Source organism: Corvus hawaiiensis, chromosome 5 (genome assembly GCF_020740725.1).
Source record: "Corvus hawaiiensis isolate bCorHaw1 chromosome 5, bCorHaw1.pri.cur, whole genome shotgun sequence".
Lineage (NCBI taxonomy): Eukaryota > Metazoa > Chordata > Aves > Passeriformes > Corvidae > Corvus > Corvus hawaiiensis.
Genome location: NC_063217.1, coordinates 51,188,265 through 51,207,029, shown reverse-complemented (window position 1 = coordinate 51,207,029; position 18,765 = coordinate 51,188,265). Strand labels below are relative to the sequence as shown.

Genomic DNA, 18,765 nt, shown 5'->3' with positions numbered 1-18,765 from the left:
TAATCCAACATATATTTTCCAGCTGGACTTTACATTTATTTTGCATACAAACACTTTTTCCTCTTAAATAAGCTACACTAAACTCCTCTTAAGAGAAACAGGACAAAAAATTGATACCAAATTACCTTTCTTGGGTTTGAATAATGGAGGATATTCCCTTAGGAAGAAAAGGTCACATTAACATGGAAAAACACTAATTCTACACAGAATGCATTCTACAGTTACAGGAGGCTCTCTTCATTCTGAAGAGGGAAAAAGGAATTACAGGTGGTTATTTCAATAAAAGCCTTCCACAGACAGCAGCACAGTGATGCTCAGGTTGGTGCACAGCACCTCATTTAGGCACAAGAACATCCACTTCCATTAGTAACACCCATGTCTATATGCACACCTCGACTCCACCAGCATTAACTATGATAAATGATAACTCTCCCCCCCCCCCTAGTTAGCAAAAAGGGTCAGAGTTACCTGCAACTGTAGCAGGTTCCCTAAAGAAAGGTCTGCTCAAGCCTCCCAGATTGCAAAGATAGTTTCACTAATTATAATTTTTTGTTACTATCAGGATTGACTGGTGAAAGTTTTCATCTCATCCTCACAATTTTGTTTCTTTTTCTAGACTTACCATGGAAAACTAAGAACCCACATAAACATAGGTTGTAACTGAATTAGCTACCCAAGACTGTGATTCCGACACCTTCACCCACCAGGTCAAACTGCAGGACCTGGAAGATACACAAAAATAATTTTCTCCTAAGTATGTTTCTCCTGAAAGTACGTGCACATGGGTGTCAGACAGACAGGGTTAGATAATGCTATTGTGGTATTTTATAATTAATTTTTAAATGACTCAGCTAACTTAAATCACTGTAAGGTGCCTCTAAACCGCAGCCTACCACCAAAAAGCCTTAAGATCTGCCTTCTGAAACAGGCAACACCTTTCAGTTGTCCACAGGGTAGCAATTACAGACAAGTCATACTGCAGAAACACCATAAAAGTTGGGGTTTTTTTCCCCTCTACATTGCTATCACTGGAAGTATTGTAACTTCCAGTGATGCTCCAAGTTTATAAATAGTCAGCTCATCTGGAAAAGAGAGCACTCAAGTCCTTGGCTTGATGTCCCAGCTCTAATGGCAGTAGACAGCAAAGCAGCCTGGCATTAAAATATTTGTTTACACATGCAAAAATACATCTTTACCGTCCACTCTAAGTTTACATTGACTATGAAAGCATTTCTTAGTATCCGAATCCACAATTTCTCCCACCTCTGCTTTGTCAAACAAGGAGCAGACTCACAGAAAATCCAAGAGACGAAGATTTAGTTCTCAAAACTATTTGGAAATCCAGCTAAATATCTCCATTAATAAAACTAAATACCTATATTTTTAAAGCTGGAAGATGGCATTTGAATAATTTATTTGCCAGCTGATTTTCCAGATTACATCTTTAGCAGACATGGGGAAAGACTGACAAACTGCTACCCACAATTCCAAATATGACATACTGATTTGGAAAGTACATCCTCATTCTTACAGTCATTTATGGTATTTTACAGTCCTCCTACGCAAAGTGGAGAAGTTTTGTTCCCTTTCTTAAAGACATACTTTACTTGTTCAAACTGAGCATGATTATGAAATGTTAGATCTGTATTAATAGTTACTATAACTCACACTAACTGAAGACAGCATCGTGAGAACAGAATAACAAGAAACCCTCCACAACTGAACATACAGAGCATATTCCTGCTGTTTCAAACATTTCATGCTGCCAGGCAATACCACTTCAGTGTAGCTGTGTTAGTTCCAGTTGCCCTAACACATTTATTCATAATGCAAAATAAAACAAAACCAAAGAAACCACACACACCCCACAGGACAGAAAGGTCATTTTCTTGATTTTATCCAAGTGCAAACAGATGTTTGAATAGAGTATTTTTTTAATATACACACAATCAGAAACCATTTCTAAAGTATATCCTTTCAGTATCGTGTTGTTGTTACTGGGAACTTTATTTTTTAATAAAAAGCAAATGTAAGCTACAAACTATTGATTAAATAGCAATCTCATAAGTAACAAGCAAAGAAAAAAATAATCCTCGGGTGTTTTTTTTTTAATTTGAGCATACTAAGAGATGTCAGGGCAATTGCTAACCCACCCTTCAGAGTTTGACACTACATGGGATTTATAAAAAGGATGGTTTTTCAGGCTGAAGAAGGAATCTGCCCATAAGCAGCAAGTACACTTTAGTGCTTATGACAAACTGAATTCCTTTTACCCCTTAAAGCATTTTTCTTGCATTGTTCTTTACCAAAGTGAATAATTCTGCAATTTTAGAAAGCTGAGTCTTAGCAGCACAAACCAATCAGAAATAAAGTTCCACACACAGAAAGCCTGTAAATGTGAAGAGAATAAGAAGAGCAGAGAGAATAAAACAGTAGAATGACAAGAGTAACCAAGGGGAAAAAAAATTAAAATTACAGTTGATAATAACTGGAAGATTCTCAGCTGAAGAAAGGAAAAAAGCCTTCTGCTCATCAAAGAAACGAAATTAGGTGATGGTGGTATAATATGCAAGCTGAAATACACAGAAGATGACCCACTATGTGAGGGATGGTGTATTAAGTAGTGCAACATTTTTACTGTATCTGGCTTCTTAACAGGTCACTATCTCGCACCTACCTGGAAGGTTCTCACTACTTTCTTTATCTGTTTCAGGTCAAAAGACAATTTTCTGGTTAGCAAGTGGTCTCACACATCACCTATTTACACATACAGACCTCTTTTGTGGTTTTTGTTCTTTTCCCTTTTTTGTTTGTTTGTTTGTTGGTTGGTTAGTTTGGAGTTTTTTAATTACAGGACAAACCTTTAGCAAGATCTTCACAGAAGATCTCCTCCTCCTGAGAAGATTAATTAAAATGGCAAATGAATCCCCCAGGAATAATTTCTTTTTAATATTATCAAAGTAAAGAATTTATAAGTGAATTAAGTTGGAATCTGTTTGAAAAGCTACTGCCTGTGAGTGTTTGTCCCTAAACAGCAGGCTCCTAACTAAAATTTTCTAAATGACTCATGATTGCAGCATCTCCAAGTTTTGTAAGTGTACTCTGAGCAGGTTATCCTTCCAGAGCAGCTGCAATGCAGGCATTGCAGGGCCATGCTATCCTTAGAGCTGGAATTTGCTGAAATGACTCAATGTCAAGGAGCTGCTGCTGAACACCATGGTGCTGCCTGCAGACCACCACGTTTGATGGGCTGTCACTGGAGGCAGTCATAGATCATCTACAGACGCTACTTTGTCATTTTTCACTCCTTACAGACACTATTTTGTCACTTTTTTCTGAAAAAAAAAAAATACAAACCCACACATCCATCTTGAAAGACAAATGTCCATTCTGATGTTTCAGACAGCAGATACTAAACTAAGAAACCGAGTAGCAGATGCAAAAAGGATCATCTCCAGCACACAGGATGTAGCCTCTTGTCTTACTTTAAAGCTACCAAATCCACTCATTAAATGGAACACAAAATCACTCACTTTAACATTCAACTAAGTTCCAGTGGTTTCAAGGCCAACTTTCAACAGACAGCAAAGCACCTGAAAAGATGCTTATCATCCCTCAACAATTTACAGCTGGAAGACAGGACAGAAGGTAGGTAGATGTTAAGGAGGGGTCTTGTCATAACTGTAGGTCCCTGTTATTTTAAACTGTTAGCATTAGGAATACAACAAAAATGGGAAAGCAGCCTAATTATTATGGTGACTACTTGAAAGCAAAAGAAAAGTTGCAAAAACAAAAGTTGCTCTCTGTCTGCAGTCTATGGAATATTTTGGACAAGAAAAAAGGAATAGGTCCACTAGTTCGTAAAACCTCTGAGCACTAGGACTCATATGACACCTGGGGTTTTATCCTGCCTGCTACTTAAATACAGAATTAAAAACTGATTTCTCAATTATCAGGGCACCAGAAAAGTTAAAAACAGGATCAATACAGAAAAATATTTTGTTTGTGAATGTTTCTTAAGAAATGCCACGTTACTTTGTAGAATAAATTTAGAGCATTCTGTTCAGTACTTTGAATGTCAACAGCTAAGAAAACTTCCAGACATACAGAGCTGGCTTCATAAGCCTCTTTCAACTGGCACAGCACACTGAGGATGAGTGACAATTAAGCCCACCGTTTTTTTTCCTGAAACCTGCTCAAGACAACACATTGCAACGTCTCCTAAAACTAAATGCAAAGTACTAATCAGGTCCATTATAAAAAATTATGCCAAAACCAGATACACAAATATGAAGTTAAAATGTTCAACTACTGCTGACAGTCCTAATTCTAAATATAGTTTACTGCATATGGAAGTACAAAACAAAGTCAAATGACAAAATAGTCATTACAGACTATATAACATACTGTCAAATCCATATTCCAAAAAAGAGGAGTTACTTGCAATCAGAAGTTTCAATAAGTAATATAGGTTTAAATAAATTTTAGAAAGGGGAACATCCCAAGAAGACCTGGGTGCATGACCCTTGTTTAGTTAGACTTGAATCATGTCTTCAAATATAACTTCATTTTAAATTTCTTATAGCAGTAGTTATTCCTCAGATGTACATTACAGTGCAAACAAGTTCAGTTGTACTGCCGCATAAACAACAGTGCAAACTTGAATGACTAAACAGGGCTGTTTGTGAGAAATCAATCTTGAATTTAAGACCTTGCACTGAACCCTGACTATGAAAAAACCAGTTATTTAGTCAAAAGCCTTTTCACTCCCACATCTTTGCTGCCCTCAGGATTGCTGTACTCTCTCAGAGGACAGTTTAAGTGGTTAAGCCTCTTGTTTGTACAATGGGGAGAACCTCTTTCATACACCAGAACTCACAAAAAAAAGTATGTGTTTAATGATCATTTGTTTGTTATTTTCATGACCTCCAAGATGGGAGAGACCCTTCATATTTAAGATCCTCCATGACCTTACATGGTCAGTAGAAGCATGGAAGGGATGAGCATCTCCCCCACCTACAAATGTATCTCTATGCAAAACAAAGTCATTAAGGTCCTCTGAAAATCTACATGGGAAATAGGTCCTACCAAATAGGATACAGCTTATGTTCTTCTGTCTCCACATCCCATTCCACATGTAGCTTCTATTAAAATGAGAAATAATTGAAACTGAAGTGGCTACTGTCTTTTGCAGTTAAATCAGTCACATAACTGTTGTGGACACCAAGAGATGATTTTTAAAAGTTTCGCTTTTGGAGGTGAACCAGTGTATGCCAGAGTCACAGTATGATACTGCAGAGCTGAGGATCTGTGTTTCATTGTGGAAAAATACTTTCTGTACAGTTCCTTTTGGGAAGGAGAAGGGAGAGGACATGCCAGAAAAGCACAACAAGTAGCATTTTTGGAGGAAGGCACTTCCTGACCTTAGCTTTCAGATAAATCCCAAACTGAAGACATCTATAAATAGAAGAAACAGGAAAAGAAATCAAGTAAGATATCAAATGTCACTTGTTTAAAGCAGAACTTTCCTTTCTCCTTAAAAGAAACTCTGACACTGTTTTCCTAAAGCAATGCACAGTGTGCAAGTAGCCATGCGTTACCAGCCTAGGGACTGGCCCAGCTATTTCTTCATTATCTCCTGGCTCATTTTACAACCAACTTCGAAATATTCTTCACTAATGTTCATAAGTAACATTCAAACCTTTCAACACACTCAGGCAACTTACCACAGACTCAAAACCATTTTGTCACATTGAGTTTAACACATTATGATATGGCTGCAAAACTTAATAAGATTGTCTTCGACTATTTTATGTGTTTTGCAGAGTTGGCAAGTTTTAGATTATTTCCTTTTGAAACTAAGATTACCCTGGAACAACCAGGGTAGGTAAAGTTATCTTGAGAATAGCATTTCAGCAGCTATCTAATAGCAGAGGGGCAGGCCAATACTTGGCTGACAAATTGTGATAAGTGTTCTCTAAAAATAAACAGTGACTTCTGAAGCACCAAACACCCCAAAGCTGTGGCCATGGCATTTTTTTTAAATATAAAATGGAAACCTCACGCAATAAACCAAGGTGCCTTGTGAAGTTACTCATGGTTAACAGAAGTAATACTTCACCTAAAAGCTATTTATGAAGGTCGGGGTAACCATTAGAGCACCTGTTTCAGACAGACCTCCTTTGTTCAAAAGAAATGTAAGGTAACTCGCCTGCTGGAACGTGGGCCAATGTCAACAGCAAATCCTACTGGATTTATGTAGGTTGTGTCACTATAAACTGTGTTACTTTCGTCATGGCTAAATGTTCGTTTACTATCACGCCAAGATGGATTGTAAGAAAGTGCCATTATTTTCTCGTCACTTTTAAATTCACATAAAATATTCATTCACTTAAGAACATTAGAACTTAAACAGCAGTGTTTGTTTATCAATCTGGTCAAGGTAGGAATCTGACATATGACAATTCCGATGATGACGGACTCGAAGTATTTGTACATTCTGTTTCAGAAGTGAAAAATAAGTTGTATAAGGTACACTGTATTGCAATTTATAAATAAAGGGGAGTTTCTTTCCCACTCAGAAATAAATAAATATGAAATAAATTATTAGCCCAAATCACCCTGCTCTAAGTGTTCACCTAGTAAGAAAAATACCGAAGTGATGACTGAGGCACAAAATTCAAAAAGCACTTCAGTAGCAGTTTGGAAAGGGAGAAGCTACAGGACATCAAATTAATAAAACAGAGGTTAAACCATAACACAAGGCTAGATACAAAGAATGAGTATGAGAAGGGAGAAGGACTCATAACTTGCCTGGGCATTCAGAAACATACTTCAAAAATAAATAACCTATCCCAAAACTCAATTTTCTTTGCTTTGGCTTCTTAGAACCGTTTCACAAAGCTAACAGCGCATTTCTACACTGTCGCATCATGCATGCATCAATCACATTTTCCAGCAATATCCCACAGGCTAGAAGTTTTTTACCCACGAAAGTGATATTCCTCTAAAAGTCATCTTAAATTAAAGAGTTTCCAAGTGTCTTAAAGAGGATTTAGGACCAGTGGAGACCAGCTATCCATCAATATTCAATCTGATAAAATACAAGCTAATAGCAATAAAATAGATGGCTGTCTAAAATACAGCAGAGATGGAACATTCTCCTCCTCTCTTCCACCTTGGCTAACACCTACAGCACAGCTACAACTATCATCCTTCCCTTGGCACTGTTACCTAAGCCATTTTTAACAGCTGAGCCGAAATTATGCTGCCATCTGATAGCTGCTCAGTGGCCTACAACCAAGGAGTTGGCATCTTCCAACTAAGTCATCTTGAATTAAAACAAGGCATTGGCGCTAATTAGCAGCTTTCAGCAGTAACAGAGAAGCCGTGACAAGGACGGAAACCCAATTACCCTCGTTCCAGCAAGCGCCTGTTCCTGGTCAGCATGTAGCTGGCCGAACCACTTGTGTTTCCAAATCTATGGCACATGTGAAATACTTCAGTCTTCAGATCAGACCACTGAGGGCCATTCACACACAGGTCCGACCTTTTGTGTTTTGTACAAATTTGTAACAAACCCACTGAAGACCCCCAATAAATCTGATGCACTATGTAGCCACATGTACCACAGGATCAACAGAAAACACATAACGCAACTCAGACTGAGACCCTCACGACAACTCTCCTGTAACTCAATGGTGAAAACTGCCTCACTGGGAGTGTTTACCATCTGCACACCAGCTCCTCAGCAGCGCATACATTCAAGCCACTTAGTTACTGCACTAACCGAGTTTAGAGGGAGACACCACTGGAACACCACCCATCACTAACCAGTGCAAAATCTTATTTCTTGTTTCATACTCAGAGCATCATCCATGAACTACACTCCCACTTACTGTTTTTCTTAAGATAATATAATTTCAATTGATGGGCCGCTTACTGCCTTCATTGGCGAAACTGCCGGTCATTAGCCATCCTCAACAGGAAATCACAAAATGCGTCAAGAACAACTACATCACTTCAAGCTTTCAGCATCTTGTTAAGAATTCAGCAACTGGGATAAAAGCCCAACCACGTTACACACCTTTGCACACATTCTGCTTCAGCAGCACCCAGCACCCGCTTTTTTCTTCTAGTTTTGGACTCTTTTTGGAGACTGTGGTTCCTCCACAGCTGATGAAGAATTCCACAGGCAGAACTCCTATATTCCCCAATTTAGCATTCTCACGGAAACATTCCAAAGCACATGGCACTCACTCACTCTCCCCTTCCCTTCCCCTGTGGCAGGATGGAAAGGGGAATTGGAGACACAAAAGGTAAAGATCAGAGGTTGAGATCAAGAGATAAGAACAACTGTATTTCAATTTTGCAGTTGGTAGCATATAAAGTTCAAAGCTATTTCAACATGAAGTGCCATGATACTTAAACAAAATACAATACCGCAACTTTGAAATATTGACATCGCTATTTAAACCAAAGTCCATCTTTTTTGTTACTATAGCCATGGCACCTTCAAAAACTGCCTGAGCTACTGCACCCAAGCAGAAGTCAGTGATGGGGTGCTGTGTTCTGGTAGTGCCTGCCTGTCCTACAGCACTGGCAAGGGAAGTCACTTTGAACACCCACAGCACCACTGGCAAGGGACAGAAGTAGTCTGTAATACTGCAGAGACAAGCCTCTCTCTCCCTCTGTTCAAAACGTATCTAAATATTTACTACCATGTATGCTGTGTACTCTGACATGTCATTTGAAAAATAGCAAAACTCCACAGAACCATTCAAATGAGCGCTGGCTACTCACATAATGCAATGTGTAACTGATTTCTGCAAGGTCATGTATTTTGAGGAAATGTTCTGTGCGGCCGAGGTTTCCTGACAAGATTAAGCACTTACCTCAAAGTCAAAACAAAAACAACAGAGGGTATGTATTTTAGGTATGTCCCAACAGACTTCACATACCAAATGGAAAAATGTGTACACCTCTTAACTCACATGCCAATAAAATTAAGTGCCACTTCTTTGTTTTGCCCCCAGGAAGAGAGCCCACCAGCATCTAATTTTCAGGTACCATACAACAAACCAATGTAAATACAGACAAGATTCAGCATAACAATACAAAAAAAAAAACCCCTAGGCCTTAGCATCTCCTCCATCTCATTCAGTGAAAGCGAAGGTAGGATTACTACCCAAGCTTCTTACCATTGCTATATTCCATTGAGAAAAAAGGTTAGAGCAAGAGACTTCCTACAAAAGTTTCCTTTGATGTTAATCCTCAGAACAAACAAAAATGGAAGACCTCTCTCAAGAAGCGTCTTGCACACATGACCCGTAAGTTAAAAAAAAATTCTCATTTTAGGAATTCATCAAGGATAAATAGTGTCATAATATTACATCCAGTTTATTTTTTTTATACTTCTAGACAGTGTTTGAAAATGGAGCACCATATACTCTCTGGGAGAGGTTATACTATTTCAGAGGTTCCTGCACACAACCATAAGCATTTATTTTCAATCCCTTGTGTCACAGGTCTTCACACCTTCAGCTGCACCAACACAAACATTTGAAGCCCCAATCTAAACCAGACTGAGTCATTTAAATTTTAGAAAGCAAAAACCCTAAAACAGTATCTCTCAAAAGTAAGCTCCTTTTCTTCTGTTCAGCTAACAAGATTGTACCACCTATCCTGTGTATATTGTAGCCTCACAAACAGTTGGATGGGCAGGAATGAAGCAGCAGGCAACATCAGCATGGGAAACAAAGTGAGTGAGTGGCTGTGGTGGGTGCCTGGCATCCAGCCAGCATCAACCCACTACAACTAGCTTTGCTGCTAAAGAAATACGATGTACCACAAAAGATTTAGCCTTTGGCTTCAGCAAGTCAAACCTCAAGCAGATACTGGTGGTACAGCCCCATTTTCCCATCAACTGCTTACAAACCACATTTGTGTAACATTTTTTCTCACCCCTCTAAGTTTTGAGTTATTTTTCGCGTAACAGGGCAAAAAGTATGAATGACTAATTTCAGATGGAAAAGCCTGTATCAGTATTTTTTCCCAACTACAGTAAAAGTAAAATAAAGATGGGAGACTAGCATCCCTAAAAACACAGAACTGCAAATATAAACAAAACAAAACAAAACAAAACAAAACAAAAAAAAAAAAAAAAAAAAAAAAAAAAAACCACCACACAAAACCACCACCAAAAACCAACCCAAAACTAAACAACAAACTACTAAACAATCTGCTGGGAACAGGAACCTCCTTCCCTTTTAGAAACCCAAAATAACTAGGTAATAACTGTCTTTATTTATTAAGCAAAGTTTATTTTAAGACACACAAAAAGCAAGCAAACAGAAACAAATATCCTGGTAAAGACAGCCAACAACAGGCGTGCTCCACGAATGTGTCTTCCATGAAACTTAAGACCCATTCCCAGGTAATTTACACTGATACCAGATGCAGTTTCATTGTGTTGATCATGTTTATCTGAATACACACAAATAAGAGAAAATCATGCTGTCCACAGAAACAGTAATATCAGAATATTCCTTCGATTTTTATCAGAGCTGAAAAGCCAGCTCATGTCTTCTTTTCCCCTCCCTCTAAAAGCATTGAAGTATTTTAATCTTTTCTTACTCCTTCAGTGTTTTGCTCAGGTAATGATACACATACTGCTCTTTGTTGTTGACTGGAATTCCTTAGAACTGCTCTAAATCAAATATTTAATTACTCTTACTCAGGTCAGACAAGACAGAGACACACAAAGAAACACATCTACAGCTCTATGGGCGTAACAGAGATACCCGGAGAGAACAAATAGCTAATTTTAACTGCAAACAAAGCTGTAAGAAAAGCACTGCAGTAGAGCTCCTCTCTCTCCCTTTTCAAGAAAAGTGGCCAACTTCACCAACTTCAGAAAAAGGGAAGCAGAGCACCACTTCCATTTTGAGACTTATTCAAATACACCCCTTCATGCAAAATATACCCAGCAAATTAAATCTGCAACACTGGCTGCAGCAAACAAGGCGCGCAGGCTCAGCTGCCCTTCACAAAGCATCTTTGTGGAGCTATCTTTCTGCCAGTGCTCCTTTTGAATTCCCAAACAATACCTTGCAAAAATTAGATCTCCTACTGTGGGAAAGTTCCCAAAACACAAGCCAAAATATATTTTCTCATGAGGATACAAAAAATCCTCAATGAGGAAGTCAAAGTTCTTACAATGACTGTTCAGTGTACATATAGTGATTCTTGAAACATGCTAACAGATTAAGTAGCAGCTTTCCGATTTAGAGAAAAAAATATTAAAATCAGATCAGTAATTCAACAGAATGAATAGCTGCTACAAGTAGTTACTACTCAGTAATTTGCATAAGCATAGACTTTAAAAACTTTTAAGTGTACAAGCTTTGTAGAACAATGGATTTCAAGAAACAATAACTTCTCAAAAATTGTATTGTAATAAGCATAAATTAAATTAATCATCTTAAAAGTTACATTTAATTATCTTTTTTTTTCCAGGTACCAAGGGTTCTCCATTAATTAATGGATAACCCACAGGAGATTCCGACCTCTTACTAAAGCAAAACACGATCTTGGGAAAATGCTTGTGTGCCCGTTACTTTTGCTGACCTACACTTTTACACCCAAGACACGAAAGAGCTATCAGTCCTTTCGGTCTCAGAAGTCCAACAGATGATTTTGCTCATTACTAGTTTTGGCAGGAGAGCAAGCCTACCCACAGCAGTCAGTCTTGCTTTACAATAATCCTCCTCCACCAAAGCCTCCCCTGCAGCACCACTGGCTACACCCGACCCACCAGTGGGGTGGGTGAGGATGGGTGAGAGGGTGCCGGCCCTTTGGCATCACAGAGGGTACAGACACACGCTCTGATGTCTGAACAGCACCTCAGGAGGCAAGTGGACAAAACAACCTTGGACTGAGTAGAAAATCCCTGGGCTTTGGGCCCAGCACTGCTCACTTCAGTAAATTTCCTAGGCAAGAATGCCACGGAAAGGCTCCGAGTTCTTAAGTGCAGGAAAGTGACTGTGTCCACAGAGGCTGACAAAAACATGCTCACAGGAACACAGTCAGCCCAAACCCAGGGCAAACACTTCTGCAGCCACCGCAGGGCAGAAATCAAAAGCAAACTCTACCAAACAGATAATTAATCAAGTAGGAAATTACACAGAGCTTATCGGCGCTACAGTTGAACCCTCACTTTCCCAGTTTCAAACTGGCTTGGATACATACAGCTAACCGAGCTGCAATCTTCTGATGTAATGAGAAAGCACACAAGTGTTTAGGATAAGGCTTCAACTCAGCTATTTCTGTGCTATAGGGGAAGGCTTCCTGATCCTACCGAGGTCTTTGCAAGTGTTGGCAAAACTCGTATCATTAAAAGATACAGAAATCTACAAATGCAGAAGGTACTAGCCCTCTGACAGGGGAGAACTACTGCAAAAGAAATTAAAAATTCAATACTCTTGCCATTCTCAAAGCTCTTGGCCACGAAGATATGAATGGCTATGGGGAAAATGAACACACCTCCCCCCATAAGAAAGACTGGGAAATAAACATACTCTCTTTCAAAACAGCAGCCCATTGCAGTACATACCCTTAGTTTTGAAAATGACATGAAAATTGACAGTGGAAGTTCAGAATCAAACATTCCAGGGCTGTTATGACAGACCAAGATTAGAAAGTTCACAAGAAAATCTGAGCTATGCAAGGATTTTCAGCTTTACTTATCAGCCACAAAAAGATATATTCATACAAGTAAGTTTGCTGGGCATGAAATAATGCTGCATACTAATACTAGCTCGAGAAAAACATTAAGAGAAAAAAAATGTACACTTATTTCCAAAATACATTCTCTGGTATTATTTCTGTACCAAACAAATACATTATTTGCTTTGTCTCACTTTTTCCCAACAGTTCCTTTGGTTTTTAATGCTCCTAGTTAAGTGCTAAAACCCAGCAGGAAAAATCCCTGTGGTTAAAGGTATCTAGATATACATGCCTATTTTAACTTTTTCATCTGTATCCACCTCCCCTACTTCCAGCCCATGAGACACCACAAGACATCACTTAACTTACAGTTTTTCAGACACATTCAGGGGAACTATTTTGAACAAGTTTCCAAAACCTTACAGCATCTAGAGGGTTTGGGGATTTTTTTTGCTCAGACCAACTACCCTTACAGCTGACTTTATGATGGCAATTCTACCTGAAGCCCACTGCTGAGCAAGAAAGGCCCCAGTGAAGAACCAGCAACAACCCTTCTTTATTAAGCTGCATTACTTACAGTGGTCCCAACGTTAACACAAAACATAACAGGCTCATGATCCCACTTCAGAGCTAGTCACTGCAGTCAGCAGAAAGCCTGAACACCACCACGGGAAGCACAGCTAGGAATCTAATTTTGTTGGCCAAATGGGCTCCCCAGAAAGAAACAGAATGTCAAACCTTGCAAAGCAAGGCTATTCCTGAATAACCACATTACAAAGCCCTGAGATGCATTGTGGGAAGAGCACTACACCAATGCAATACAGCCAAATACCAGGCATCAGCTGTCACACTCCTTTGCTTCTCAGGGCTACCAAGAACCAGCAGGAGAATTTAGCAACAGAATCAGTTCTCAGCATTATACTGCTGTTAGCAGCCTGATAACAGCGGTTATCCTCCTCTGTAAATGCTCACCTCAAAAAGATGGCAACATGGTAGCATGCTGACAGTGAAGAAAATCTGAAAGCAAAACTCAAGCTCCAAAATATTTTTCTATTTCAAAATGAAAGAAATCCCAAATAAGCTCTTTTGAAAAAGATCATTTTAGTCTTCTAGTGTATTTGATATACAGATGCACGATCAGCCTGAATTTAAAGACTAAATATTCTTTTGCTAGACTCACATATAAAACTCTTAGTTTCTCTGATCTCATTAAACTACACAGCCTTGTACTTATTCGTTAAGAGATCACTATTGCAAGAAGGAAATGTTCATTTCTGGCTTATCTGAAGATTGCACACAACCATGCTATCACTGGTTACAACTATAAAAATTACACAACTGAGGAACAAGCTGAAAGTTTGCTTGGAAAAAGCATAGGTACATCCTATAATTAAGCCATTGTTCCTCTCAACTGTTGAAGAAGGGAGTATCTGCTTAACAACAGCATCCTGTTTAGATGTCTTCTGACATTAAATGACGCATTAGTATCAAACTAAGGACTACTGTACAGTTCTCCCCTCTGCCCTGAAGATGTGGTCCGATGCTGTTACATCTCTGCTCTTCGCTACCGCTGTATTGAACTGCCTTCACGTACCACACCGGCAGCTTCCAGAAGCAAACCTTAGGCATCTAACATACATAGGGCACACATTCAAAAAACTTCTTGCTGCAGACATCACTAAGTGGCATGAAAACAGTGAGCAGGATGCAGGGTTTCTGAAGTAACTAGCTATTCCCATACCATGCCATGCAAATGTGTTGTTAGGATAAAGAAAGATTAGGGCTCAGTTTCTCTTGTTTGAAAACAAAAGCAGCCTTATTTTTTCAGGCCAAGCTACACCAGTATAAAGCTGCATGCTTTCTAAAATGGCCTATGATGCCAGAAAGAATTTGTTTTGCAAAGACTTAAAGCTGTAACAGTCCATGCAAGAGGACCTTAGGAGAGAAAAAAATAGATTGCTATTACTCACAGCTTAAGGGCATAAAACCATTTGTAATTTATGAACATTTAAAAGTTAGATTCCCCAAAGTAGTTAAATTAACTTCCTAGTTCACGTCTTCAAAGAGAAAATGAATAGTTTAATACAGCAATTAAAGAAGAGAGTTACACAACAGGCATGTTAAAGTACAGGCCACATATATATTCTTTTTTTTTTTTTTTATTTAGCCAACAGAATATTGAGTTGTGATTCACAAAATTCAGGAAACCCTGTAAAGGAGGATACATATAAAGTTATGAATTTACAAAAGCAATTGCAGAATACACTGTTTACCTCAAAGAAAAAAGAAAATCAATCCAGTCCAAAATTACCAAGAGATTTTTGCACTACAGAAATTCATACCAAGTTAAGTTTGCTTTCTCCAACACTGTTTATCAGACCTACTCCTCAAAGCTGTACATACTGGCTATCATTCTGTCACTCCTCTCCTCTGAGCCTGCAGTGAAGGCATGGTGCCAAATTTGCACCCTGGCAATCCAGGGTGAACAGTAATGTCAAACAGATATTTACCTCATCGTGATTTGGAAGAAGTTGAGCCCCAAAGAGTTTGCTAACATAAGTAAGAAGCAAATACACTACTAACATACTTCGCTTGCTATTTCCTGTACTGACATGAATATGATAAATATATTTTCTCTTTTCAACCCTCTCTCAACTTTAAAGAAGCCTTATGGCTTCTCAAAAGCCAAATTAAGTAGCTATCTTTTGGAGATAACATAGCAAGGACAGGAAAATACAAGTAAAGAGACAATAAAAAGTTACTTTAAGGGAAGAGGGAAAAACAAGGTCTTTGTACCTTTCTACGTATTTTTTTCCTTTTCACTTAATGATGAAAGATGATATGCATACACATATTTCTTTCAAATTCCAATACTGTTGTAAAATAAAATCAAACTTCCTGAACAGAGAACCAACATTAGAAAAAAAAACCCACAAACTCTAACACACACAATTCAACACAAGCCATTTACAAAAATGCCAACCAAGTTTTCTGCTGCAAGCCCAGTCTCCCCAGCAGCAACAGGAGGACACGTCTGACCACCAGTTTCAAGCATTTCCAGTGCTAACAATACACTGTATTTCCCACAAATTTGGTCTTATTTGTGGATTATTTTGGGCCAGTGTCGGTTTCATGGATTTAAGGGTGGGCTTTTTTTCCTGTGGCGATTGCCACAGCAGGCTGCCAGTGTGCTGATTCGGGAAGTTTTACAGCATTAACGCAGCCCTGGTGTTCCCAATTTAGCTCTCTGCTCCATGCCCTTCACATGGGCTTTATCCCTGCCTTTATCCAGGCTGGATTCTTCACTGCGTCACTTCTTGCTTTCCGCCTTTTTGTGTTTCTTTACTATCCCTTCTAGACAGCAAGGCCAACTGGCAAGGACATGAGAAAGTTTAACAGTTCACATGGCACAGATGATGCCACAGGGGAAGCGTCATCTCCCAAGCCCAGCCTGGTGGCCCCACAGCCTGACCCACTGGTTTCTGAGCATCTGCCAGCATCACTCCTCCTGAACACCCCATCATGCTTCGACAACCATGTCCTGAGGCTGGACACTGCTGGTAGGCTCCCCTAGCTGGAATCCATGCTTCTACCAATGCAAGTGACCTCGCTACAAGTTTGCAGAGTGTCTTCCCCAGGAGAGAGCACTCAGCCTCCTTCAGCTTTCACAACACACTGAAGGGCTGGGTCCAGCACTGAAGGCAAACAGACATTTGGAAAAGGTCAAACAAGGACAGAGAAACAAGTTTAGCACCACAAAAACATGTTCCAGAAGCAGCTTCCTTTTTTTTTATAAAAGAAAAAAAAAAATAGAGTTGTCAAAAAGGCATGCCACATACGACGCCTATGCAAGTCAGTATGTTTTTCCATGAGAAGTTTTATTCTCTCACACATATGCCATGAGCATGGGGATAAAAATAACATTACCACAATGACGTATCTATAGTAGGAGGAATGACTTATGGGTGCTGACCGAAAGTCAAGGTTTCCTCTTTGCCCCAATTTGAAATCATCACCAGCCAGTCAGATGCCTGCCAAAACAATCAGTAACAGCATCTCTTCCCCAAAACCCGAATACAGGGACTGCTCAGAAGGCAGGACAAGCCTTTAGAAAATAGGACAGATGGCATTACAACTCCAAGCAAAGTAACTCCTTGTATCATTAGCTATTGAACCGCGGCTTGATGTGGGGATCAGTGTAAAGCTTATTAGTCTTTAGACAGTTGGCAGCAACAGCCACTGCAGCAGCCGCTCGGGAGCAGAAGGAACTCATTCAGTTTAGTTGTTTTTCAGGTCATGTTAAGTCAAAATGTTTCTGTACGCACTCCAGTCCCCAGCTTAACCTTTCTCAGCCTCTCTAAGCGCAACTACGCTTACAAACAGCTTCAACACACACTCCTCTGACAAAGAGGGCTCCAGGAGCCCGGCGCAGGTATCTAAAAAATTCCTGCCTGGTGCCATTGTGTAAGGATTTCACCCTACTTTGGAGAGCAAGGACTCGCCAAGAATACCACTGACCTCAGCCCCTACATTATGAAACAGTGCTGCCAGCTCCAGCCAGCTATGTGAAAGTAGGGATTGAATTCAAATCCAGAGCCACCCGTACTCCGGGGCAATAGCAAAACACACACACACAAAAAAAAAAAAAAAAAAAAAAAAAAAGACAAAACACACCACCGAAAAATTATACTCTAAGTTCATTTTTCATTTTACCGGAAGCAACCTCCAAAACAAACCCAGCTGACGTTTCTCCTCTCCTTCCCCCAAAATTAGGGAGTAGGAGGAAAGTTGTCGCGCTAATGCGCGTCTTCCCTTCCCGGGAGCTGCTGCCGACCGGGAATTCGGCGCTGGGGAGCCTGGCGGGGGCTGGGAGGGGGGGTCGCGCTCCCCGGAGCGGGGCCGTGGGGCTGCCGGGCTGCCCCGGCCGGGGCTGCGCGGGGCGGGCCCCCCATGCCGTGTGCGGGAGCCGCGGGTCCGCGGGGAAGGGGCGCCTACCTGGGGGCTCCGCTCCGCCGGGTTCTTCATCACCGCCTGGCGGAAGCTGTTATCCACGTAGGACGCCATCGCGCCCCTGCTGCCTCCCGCCGCCGCCCGAGAGGCGCTGGGGGAGGGCGGCCGCGGCCTGGCGCTGCGCGGCCGGAGCGCTGGGCGAGGAGCGGGGAGGCGGCGCGGCGCGCAGGCACCGCGGGCTCAGCAGCGCCGCCGCCCGGAGCTGGAGGCGGCGGCCGAGCCCCGCCGGTGGCAGCGGCGGCGACAAGGGCTCGGCGCTCCCTCTCGACCCGGCTCTACGCCTCCCGCTGGCCCGCTCCGCCGCATCCCCCCGGGCACCGTCGTCGCCTCCTCCCTCCTCTTCCTCCTCCTCCCATCCGGGCTGATGGGGGGCTCCGCGCCCGCCTCGGCGACGGGGAAGTCGCCGGCTCGGGGAGGCGGAGCGGCGGGGGGCGGGCCGAGGCGGGAAGGGGGAGGGAAGGGGGGGCGGGTCGCCGGGGGTCGCGACCGGCGGGGTCCCCTCCGGCAGCAGTGCCTCAGCATCCTCCCCCTGGGAACGCATCCTTGCCCGGTTTAACCACAAAAAAAGATGTCTGACCGGCTGCCGCCATGGTCCCCAGGGACGCGCCTCAGCACGGCTTCGGCGGTGCTCCCTGTGGATGGATAATGGTGTTGGGCATTTTTTTTTTCTAGCTGGACGCTAAAAAAAAAAAATAAATAAAGACTTGATCTGCTGGATCTAGTGACTTTGGGGAGGCCACCTGTTGTCACGCTTCTCAAAAGTAATCCGTATCAGCCGGCTGTCCCCTCTGTCGTTGCTATATGGGGTAAAAACGAGGAAGGGGAGGGTGTGAAATCGTTAATTTATCACTATCCCGGGGGTTATCTAGCGGCGGATTCTTCTCACGTGAACTTGAGTTTTTAAAGAATAAAGGGTCTCGCAACATGGCTGATTTTCTTTGTTTACCACGACACCAAGCACGTCTCAGCAGCAGCCTGACAAACGCGAATCGTGGAAGTATTATTAACGTGCCATTAAGGACGGGGTAA

The 18,765-nt window shown here is 41.2% G+C and overlaps 1 protein-coding gene across 3 annotated transcripts in view; it reads right to left on the bottom strand.

Annotated features, from left to right (window-relative positions):
- Positions 1-17,870, bottom strand: part of RAPGEF2 (Rap guanine nucleotide exchange factor 2) — a 187,492-nt gene extending 169,622 nt beyond the window's left edge. For 2 of the 3 annotated variants that reach the window (XM_048303243.1, XM_048303244.1), the window contains exon 1: positions 17,722-17,869. In XM_048303243.1, coding sequence (XP_048159200.1) covers positions 17,722-17,790 — 69 coding nt within the window. In that variant the 5' untranslated portion in view covers positions 17,791-17,869. Of the gene's footprint in view, positions 1-17,721 lie in introns of all 3 variants that reach the window. The other variant, XM_048303242.1, reaches the window with a different exon arrangement.
- Between the last annotated feature and the right edge of the window lie 895 nt (positions 17,871-18,765).